At 58.9% G+C, this 9,978-nt stretch overlaps 1 protein-coding gene across 1 annotated transcript; it reads right to left on the minus strand.

Annotated features, from left to right (window-relative positions):
- Positions 1 to 2,570: 2,570 nt before the first annotated feature.
- On the minus strand, positions 2,571 to 6,380 carry SNAI1 (snail family transcriptional repressor 1). The gene is made up of 3 exons (XM_050314119.1): positions 6,292 to 6,380; positions 5,099 to 5,602; positions 2,571 to 3,913 (listed from the first exon to the last, which is right to left on the minus strand). The coding sequence occupies exons 1-3, from the start codon at positions 6,368 to 6,370 to the stop codon at positions 3,732 to 3,734; spliced, it is 765 nt and encodes a 254-aa protein (XP_050170076.1). The 5' UTR covers positions 6,371 to 6,380; the 3' UTR covers positions 2,571 to 3,731.
- Positions 6,381 to 9,978: the final 3,598 nt, after the last annotated feature.

Here is a 9,978-nt window from a genome sequence, read left to right on the forward strand (position 1 = left end):
GCGGCACGGCCAGCGGGGCCCCGCTACCTGCCGGGCGCTTGATTGAATCCCGGCTTTTACGAGCGCTGACACCGTAATCTGTTACAGATGGTCACACAAGGTGGTCACCAAATGGTTCCTCCGTTAATCGCCGGCTGTGTGTCCCCCTCCCCGCCCCCGCCTCCACGGCTCCCACCCCCGAAACTGCAGCCTGCGCTACCTGGATGAGGCAGCCGGGCTGCGGCAGCGCCTTCACGGTGGGTTTAGTTCCTGCGGCACTAAAACAGGGGCGAAAAAAACTGCTGAGGTTTCACCATGAACCCTCAGCCTTCTTTGTGCAGCACTGTGGGCCGAGGGCAGAGGACTCCAGCACTGCTGCCAGGGATGCTGCTCGGCAGGTTCCCTTCAGAAAAGGGAATTGAAAAGCGATTGCAATTCATCCTCAGGCCCAGTCCCGCGTGCATTTCTCCATCACAGAGCCCCCAGGGTGTACGGGGGCAGAGAAAGGCCAGAGGGGATCACCCTCGTCTGCAGCAGGTTTGAGCTGCACCCAAGGGTGTCCTGGCCGTGGTCCCCAACCCTCTGCTCACCCCAACAGCCCTCAGGTAGAAATACAACATACTTTTGCAGTAAGAAAATGAGCAGCTGGTCACAAGAGCAGGGATCTGGGCCACATCGATCCCCCTGCGATGGGACAGCAGCTGGTCCAGACCTGGGCATCACCTGGGGAGGTCCAAGGCACTGCCGAAGGGGCGGGACATCACCTGAGTGGCCGTGTCCCCAGGGCACAGGGTGCTGGGCAGGGCAGGGAGCAGATGCAGCAGAAAACCCAAGTGCCAGTGGGCTGAGCTTTTGTGATTCAGAACAGGCAGCATTTCTTTTTTCCAGTGTTTTAAGGCTGCATTTGTGTTTGAATGCCAGTGGGATTTGTCAGTCGAGCCTAGGCTGTTCACCACCCGGTTTATACCTTCCCTCTCAAAGCCTGGCATCCCAGCCAGGCGCTGGACAAAGCCAGGAACACAACTGAGAGCAGCAACGCTTGCTAAGGAGGAGGTTTCTCACAGCTCTCACCGCCGGCCTGACCAATATTAGTTGAAGCCCATTGAGAGGGAGCTGGCAGGAGTCCCCGGTGTGTGCCACTGCGGGGATGAAGCAACAGCCTGAATGACACGGGAAAGGGTCAGGGTCCCCATCTGGTGACAGCCGTGGCACACGTGGGCGGGGGGAAGGCACAGCCGGTGTGGTGCAGGGCCCTGGTGTGGCTCTCACATGTCAGAGCTGCAAAGCCAACCCTGGCCGGGGCTGCTGCTCCCAGCGTACCCACTCCTCCTCGATCCTCCTTCCCAGCTCCTGCAGGTGGTCCGTTCTCAAAATTGGTCTCTTTATTTATTTATTTATTTTTTTTAACTATTTAGCTGCTTTTGCGGCTCCAGGATTTTATGGATGGAAAGCTGAAAGTAATTAGTGCCCCTCCCCCGCTTCCTGTTGGGAAAAGGAAGAAAAAAGCACACACACAAGAGCAAACCCAAAGCTTCCTGCCCTGCTTAATAATCGAGTAATGAGTCCAACTCGGCTGGGAAAGTCAGTTTATACCGGGTGAGCTCTTAATTAAAGAAGGGCCGAGCAGCAGCTCTGCTGACTTTTACAGCCACACACATCTTCCTGCTCCGAACAGCTCCTGGGAGAGGCGCTGGGAGCCGGACGCCCACGGGCTGGAGGGGGATCAGAGCTGAAGGGCGTGTGCTTTTATTCCCTGGCCGAAAGCAATGTCTGGGAGACAGCACTAAGGAAGTGCAGGGGAAGAAGGACAAAGTTGCATCCCCTGGGGGAGACAGGAGCCTGGCTGCACTGTCCCTGAAGCACCCCAGATTTGTAGGAGACTGGGAAGGTGCAAGGCAGGTGCTTTGGGCACTGGGAGTTTCATTATGGAAATCCTGGAGGCAGGTAGGGGGGGGATACCCCGGAGGACCCATCCCTTGGTACCCCCAGGTATGGAGGTGCAGGGACAGCCCCACCTGTGCTTGCTGAAGAGCTCTCCAGTGCCAACAGGATGGACACACCTCTGCTGCCGCACCACCCACATCGAGTCACCCACCCGGAGACTCAGCTCCCTGAGGCATCTGGTGCTGGAGCCATCTCTGGGGAGGCTCAGGATCCTGCCAGAGGCAACCCCACCACCCCAGCAGGGGCATGGACCTGCTCCCCAAGCTCAGAAGGTGCTGAGGGACAGGCTACAGGTGCTCCAGCAGCAAAGTGGGGAAGCCAGCACCCACCTGGGCAGGCTGGGAGGGACAAGGCAAGCCCTTGTGCTTTCCCACAGGGAGCCTGGGAGATCCACGGCAGCCCCAGCCCACATCACTGCACAGCTGCCCCAGCCTTTTGGCAGGAACTGACTCAGCCTGACTTTTCCTCTCCAGAGAAGCAACTGCTCCACAGATCCCTGCCTGCAAATACCACTTGCCAGTCACCTGCAGCCAGAGGCCAGGAGCACCACCACGTAGGAGGAGAGCTGAGGCCAGCCCCCTGGTCCCCAGAGCACTGCCCCCTCACAACTGCATGTTCACCCCAGGCACCCACAAAACCCTATTATAAATTAACCATTTTATTGAATATCAATAAACTGTATATAGTTATATAAAAAGTTTCATCATTACAAAACTGTGGCACAAAAATATAAATACCAGTGTACCTTTGAAATGTAAACATCCTCTTTGTAATGATTCCATGAAAACAATGTCCAAAGAAAGATGCATTCAGGAGGCACCTGTCAATACCCATAAATAGGGCTTTTGGCACACACCTGTCGATGGGCAGCCTTGGGACAGGCCACCATTGTATCAGCTGACAAGTGCCTGCTATTAGTCACAGTTCTCTTGAAAAGCAGTTGTTAAGAGTCATATTAACAGGTGCTTGAGTGCATAGCTGCTCTGTAAACAGGGCTGGGGTTTGAAATGGCTACCCCTGCCTTTCATGGACACTGTTAATCTCGCAGGCATTGCAAATTGTCATTGTGCTGGGGAGAAGCAGCTGCTTCACAACTACTGGGATACTGTATTATTGCATAGTTACACCTTCTACAGGCAGTGTATATACACTCGGGGTTGAGGGGGGGGGGACATTTTCTCCTTCATTAAAAAAATAATGGTTTTTAAGAAGTTACCAAGTGGTTACGATGTTAACAAAACAAAACAAAAAAACCCCACCAACAGAAAAACCCCAACCCCCCCAAGCTACATGGTTGCAGTGTTCGGTACCGGCACGGGGCCAGGGTGCAGGTCCAGCCCTGCAAGGTGCCTCTGGCAAGAGGGGGCACCTGCCAAGAGGCTGTGGCAGCAGCGGGGCAGGCTCAGGGCTGTGCCCCCCGAGTTTCACGCTTGCCACTGAGTCCAGTCCTGCACCCCGAGACGCCGGGAAGGGAGAAGTGGTCAGAGCACCAAGCCTGTATGAGTTCGAGAAGCATTTGGACAATGCTCTCAAGGCACACGGTGTGTGCTTCTTGGGGTGTCCTGCGTGGGGCCATGAGCTGGACTCGATGATCCTGATGGGTCCCTTCCAACTCAGGATATTCTATGGTCAGGTTCTTGCATTGCACTGGAGGCACCGAGCGAGGAGTGTGAGGGTCTCAAGGGCCAGAGGAGCTGCGTTCAGCCCGGTGCACACTGCAACGGCGACGGAGGAAACTAACTCCTACAGAATCTAGTTACAATATAGGTATTTGTGATGCGAGAGGCTGGGGGAGTGGAGTCCAGTCCTCAGCGAGAGCCGGAGCAGCCCGTCTCCTCATGCTTGTGGAGCAGCGACATGCGGGAGAAAGTCCGGGAGCAGGTTTTGCACTGGTACTTCTTTACATCTGAATGGGTCTGCAGGTGGGCGCGGAGATTAGAGCGGTCAGCAAAGGCCCGATTGCAGTGTGTACAGGAAAAGGGCTTTTCACCTATGGGACAAAGAGAAACGCTCCCAATTACCCAGTGCATCAACACATGAGGAATATCAAAGAAGGAGCCATTCATTAGCCCAAGTTTGTGCAGAGCACAGTGAAAAGAAGTGCTGGCTGTTATTGTTCGGAAGGAAAGACGGGTATGTACGGCATTGCTCGGGGGAGAACCGCCGCCTTGGGAATTGCCTACTCCCAGAAAAATCTCTCCTATGAACCACGGAAAATTAACGCTGGAAACATCTGCAAGCAGCAAGGCAGTTGCACGTACAAACCAAGACACGATACTCGTCTCCTGCCCGGAGCCAAGCAAGGAGTTTGCAGCGAGGCAGGAAAGCCAAGCGCTGTGTGTTAATTATATCATAGCAGGCAGCGGCTGCGAGGCGCCAGCCCAGGGTGAGTGGAGCTATTTCCTCCGCGCTCCCCCTTCTCCTGCCCAGCTCGCATTGAAAAGCCTGGCCAGGGCGAATTCCTCCCAGAAAGACTCTTTTGGAGGAAACAAATGTGTATGCTCAATTTGGAAAGCACAATTAAGTCTACCCGGCTTCCTTCAGCCATCATCTTTAGTACGTTAAGAGGGTGTGAAATCAGTGCCAAGTCACAATTACACTGTCCCGCAGCCCCACAAAGGATGCTCGGGAGATGCATTGTCGGGGCAGCGGGGTGGGCTGCAGCTGCGGCACCCGGAGCCGCGCCAACAGGTGCCTCCAGCACCTGCCCACAGGCCTCGCCCAGCCTTGCACATCTCGGCAAGCGGGTGTGCTCGGAGCCGGGCTCATCGCTGCCAGCGGTGGGCAGCCGGGACGGGGGCTCTGCCCTGGCCGGGAGCCCTCGGTGTGGGCAGAGGGATGCTTTGGGCATGGCAGTGCCCAGGAAGGAGGGCTCCAGCAGCCTCACAGCCACAGTTTATGAAATCATGGTGAAGCGTGTGCTGTCGCACTGCGGCCAACGGGCCGGCTCCGGGGAGGCACTGCAGCTGCACAGGTTTACAGGCTGGGCCTTGACCCTGCGCTCGGTTTCAGCCAAGAGGATATTTAAAGGACGTTTTAGAGAGATGTGCCAAGGGGGTCTGGGAAGCCCTTATCTTCCCAGATAACAGCCGGCCCGCCGATTCGCTGGGGGCAGCGGAGCAGGGAAGCGGGAGGCGATAAGGGAGGGAGGGAGAGGGAGAAGAGGGGACCTTACCGGTGTGTGTCCGGATGTGGCCCTGCAGCAGCCAGGGCCGGGAAAAGGCCTTCCCGCACATCTTGCAGACGCAGGGCAGCGTGTGGCTCCGGATGTGCATCTTGAGAGCCCCCAGGCTCACATACTCCTTCTCGCAGTACTTGCAGCTGAAAGATTTCCTGGCCTGGGCGTCGCAGTGCAATTGCTTGTGCTTGGAGAGCCCGGCGAAAGTGGAGTACGCTTTGGCACACTGGGCGCAGCGGAAGCGCTCGGCGGCAGCGGGGGCCGAGGCCGGGCTGGGGGGCCCCGAGCTCTTGCCTTCATCTTCCTCGCTGGAGAGCGCCGTCAGGTCCAGGGCGGGGGTCGCGCCTCCCGCCACCTCGCTGCCCGGGCCGCCCGGGAACAGGCTGGAGAGCAGCCCCGCATCCCACACCAGCGGCGGGTAGTAGGCGCCGGGGCCGAGCACCTCGGGCGGGGGGATGACGGGCAGCGGGCACGTCTCGTACAGCAGCGGGGCGGCCAGCACTGCGGGAAGCGGCGGCGGTCAGCGGGGCCCGCGGCTCCCGTGGGAACGGCAGCACGGGGCCCCGACCCACCGCCGCGGGCTCCACGCCCAGGGGCGCGGAGTGCCCAGCCCACCCGTGGGAGGCTCAGTAGGACCCGATCCCACCCCATCCGTGGGAGACCCGCGCCGCACACCCCGGAGCCAGAGGAGAAAAGGGACCCCAGCCCGCCCCATAGAAGCCCAGAGTTCCCAACCCGCCCCAGGGCAAAGGGGACCGACCTCACACCACGAGGGCCCGCACCCCTGTGCGCCCAGCCGCGAGGGATGGGGCGAAGGAGACCCCACGTCCCCGCTGATTCCCGGCATGGGAAGCTCCCAACGCGCCCATGCCCAACCCGCGGGGGAGCCCCCGGTGCCTCCGCCCAGGTCGGGGTACCAGGAAGCGGCTCAGCATCCCAGGACACCAGGAATTGGCTCAGCATCCCGGGACACGAAGGATCCCGCGCCCAACCCCATGCGACATGCACAAAATTGAAAAAAACCCCAACAACCCCCTCCCCCCAAAGTCCCACAGGTCCGCAACCCTGCGAAAAGTCGGTCAGTGCCTGCCCGCTCCCGTGTGGAGCCTTAGAAAGATTCCACACCGGAGCCCACAACCCACGCCACCCCGCGGAGCGCCCCACGTGCGCGGCCCGGCCCGTCCACGCACCGGCCTGGCTCTCCAGCTCGCTGTAGTTGGGCTTCTTGCTGGCCGAGAAGTGCTTCTTCACCAGGAAGGAGCGCGGCATCTTGCAGCCCCGGAGCCGCCGCCGCGGGGCCGCCGCGCTGCCGCGCCCGCTGATATGTGCGCGGGGCCGGGGGGGCGGCGCGGGGCGGGGAGGGCGGTGCGGGGCCGCCCCCGGGGGCCGCAGCCAATGGTCCGGGCGGGACGGGGCGGGCACCGGGCAGGTGTTGGCCCCGCCGCCGGCGGGGGCCGAGCCGAGCCTCGGGGAAGGACCCGAGGGCTGCTCCCGCGGGGCCGCCGCGCCGCCCGCCCGGTGCCGTAGTACGAGCGCTGGTGCTGATGCTGATGCTGATGCAACGGGCCGTTCCCGGCTTCTCTCCGGAGCGTTTTCCCGTGCCGCGCTCCCCGCGGGTCCGGCCGGTGCTCCGGAGGGAAGCGGTGCAAAGAGCTGTGCGGCTGATCCACGGCCCGCGCCCGGTCCGGGCAGATCGGAGGCGGCGGGGCTGAGGAAGGCGCTGTGCCGGGGGGTGATTCCCGGACCCACCACGTTTGTCTGTCCTTGCTATGCCTCACGGCTGGGGACTGCGGTGCAGGTTGGGACGAGCCTCCGCCCCGCCCCGCTGGGACACAGCCCGGCAGGGAGCAGGCTTCGCTACAGGTTAATAAAGGTTAATAATCTTCTGGGAAGAGGCAATGATTTGCGGAGGAGCGGGATGGATCCCGCACGGCCCTCGGGGACTCCCTCCCCCTGCCAGGGGTCAGGAGCACCTGTCCAGACATGCAGGGAAGATTTCAAGCAGCAACCCCCCAGCAAGCTGCCCTCTGTTCTCTTCCCTCCTCCCTTCCCCTTGACTCCTTCCCACGGGCAGTGTGGGTCAAACGGCCCTGTTGAGGCACACGGTCTGTTTGGTTTCCCCGTTCCCAGAGGAACGTGTGTCCATGGGAAGGTGTTCAAGCCTTGCTAGTGGGTGCTGGGGCAGTGGTGAGCAGAGCTGTACCAGTCCCCCCAGCCTGGCAGCTAGAAAGCTCAGCCCGGGCTTCCAGCTCATCCCATCCCTCGGCTCACGTGGGGGTTTCCCTGCTGGAAGGGCTCAGGGCACGGGTCCAGCCACCTGCTGCAGGAGCAGCACTCAGCTCTGGGCCAAGACAGCTGCTGGCGGCAAGGCTGCAGGAGGAGGAGGAACAGGTCCTGCTGGGAATGCCTCCTCTGGCCCTGCCACTCGGAAAAGCACCGTGTGCTGGGCCACTTGTGACTCAGCCCCTGCTGACCACGCGCTACTCTTTAGCCACAACCACATGAAATGCAGAAGTGGGAGCAAAGCTTTCCACTGGCACGGCTGCAGCACTGAGCTCACTGTCAGCCTTTCCTCAGGGCAGGAACAGCTTGGAAAGCCTGTCCTGCCAGCCACGCGCATCCTGCCCAGACCAGACGCATTTGCAAACTCTTCCCCTGCAGCCACATGCTCTGGAGCTGGATCATCCCTCCTTTGCTGAGGAATTGCCCGTGGCTTTCAGCAGGTGTTTATCTATAAAACTCATCCCTGGATCGGCCTGAAGTTCAGGGGGAAATGTGCCCCTGAAGGCCTTGGGAGATGCAAATGGCAGAGTTCAGGTCCCGCCCTTTTCTCTCAGGGGTCCAGAGGCGCAGCACGCCCTGGGGCAGGGGCAGCAGCCCGGCTGCTGTGCAGGTGCCTCCCCCACGCTCCTCCACCTGCCACGGATGTGGTTACACTGGGGACACTCATACAAGGAACCCAGGGAGGTGGTTTTCTTTCAAGAAGCAAAGCCTGCTCCTCTGTTCTTTCTGAAATGGTAATAATCAGATCTGTTCCAATCACTGCATGTGGAAAAAACTCGTCTGTGCAAGGGAAAAACTGAGACCAAGTGATCTGACCTGCCTGTGCCTGTGAGCCAGGTTGCTATAGGACAGAGAGCAGGACACAGAGGGGAGGGGAAGCTCTGCAATGGTTCATGGGCTGGAAGTGGCAGTGGTTTCTCAGCTGTCCCACCCTGCACTGAAGCACAGTGTTCTGGCAGCAGCTGAGCCTTAGGGCAGTCAGAGTAGACCGGCCACCACCCTGTGGTACAGCTCCAATCCCAGACCCACATGTTCTGGCCCAAGGAGCTCACATGTACACTCCAAACACCTCCAGAGCAACAGGTCTGCTACAAATTCTTCTTATTACTTTCTTTGGCCCCATGGCTCCATGAAGCATCTTGAATATCTGGCTGTAGAGCAGAGCACGTGGCACCAAGGGAGGCTGTGGTGGGGCGAAGGGAAGCTCTGACCATGAGGTGTGGGGATGGGGTGTGAAACCTCACTGCAAGGCTGGAGAAGCTCCTCGGAACCCACCGCAGCCACTGAGCCCGGTGGAGGAGGCCGGGGCTGAGCACAGGGCCGGGAGGAGGGAGCCTCGCTCTCTCCAAGATGCAAGACCTCCCTCTGCTGTCAGCGCTCACCGAGCGGCCTCTGCTGCAGCGGGGCGGGGAGGCTCATCCCGTGCACTCGGGCTGGGGAAGGGACCGTCACTCATGGGGGACTAAAGCAGCTCCCAGAAGCTCCACTGAATTCTTTGTTTAAACTGAAACGTCTGAGTCCCGGGTAAAGACAGAATAAATGTGAGAACTAGAAGAGAGACCCAAGTCTGTAGCAATGACACTAATTTCTCACTAAGTGTTGAGTATTTTCTGGAGTTCTGGGGAAGGAAAGGCAAGGTTTCAACAGTCCTCATTTTTCCTCATTTGTTTTTCCATGACTTAACACAGCCTTGGTTGATAAATCCTTCCTGCGTTGGTCTCACCAGTATCTGTCCAGGATAGCTGGGCAAGGGCCTTGAAGGAAATTTGCTATTCTCTTGTCAATCAGGTGACAAGAGGACCTGGAATATACCACCAAGGTTTTATTATGGATGGGATCCTTGACAAGATCTCATCCCCACAGCATAAGGAGACCGTGGGGATTTCCACTGTAGTTCCAGATGAAGCAATGCTGTGCGTTAGGCAATTAATGCCTGACAACAATTTATCAGACCTATTGAGACCAGTCATTCGCTGGAGAAAGATGCACTTAATAAAATAGCTCAGCTGCTAGCCTGTCTCCTCCCATCCTGTCTCTCTGTGCTAATTGTCCTCCTAAGGCTGACTCCTTGTGCCAGACATGGGGAATTTCACAGGTCCGAGCTGGCCCGATTGCATTATCACCCACAATGGGCGCTCGGGATTTGCGGCTGCACGATCAGGTGCTGACGAGGCGAGAGCAGAGCACTTCGCTCTTCCGCAGGGACACTTCAAGGGTTTGGAAGCCCAAACCGGCTTGTTCCATACTAAGGATTTTTTAATCACCCAAATGAGGCGAGTCGAGGCCGTGCACAGCACACACGCCCCTCTCAGCGGAACGGCTTTACATCAACGCGAGTATCACCAGCAAGGTGGACCCCAGCGAGTGCAAACACGTCTGTGTGTGTCGATGGAGTCAGCAGTGTGGAGGCACAAGGCTCCTCAGCAGTGTGGAGGTACAATCCACGCTGCTGTTGCTCACTCCTCACTCCTGGAACCAAACCTCAAGTACAACCAGCACGCATTTTCCAGCCAGTACTCTGCTCTAGCCGCTACTCAGCTGCAGTGGTCTCCACAGAAAAGCCCTGCTGGGCTCTCGAGGGGTTGTTTCCATGG

This window comes from Myiozetetes cayanensis, unplaced genomic scaffold, assembly GCF_022539395.1.
Source record: "Myiozetetes cayanensis isolate MyiCay16 unplaced genomic scaffold, myiCay2020 scf19, whole genome shotgun sequence".
Classification (NCBI taxonomy): domain Eukaryota; kingdom Metazoa; phylum Chordata; class Aves; order Passeriformes; family Tyrannidae; genus Myiozetetes; species Myiozetetes cayanensis.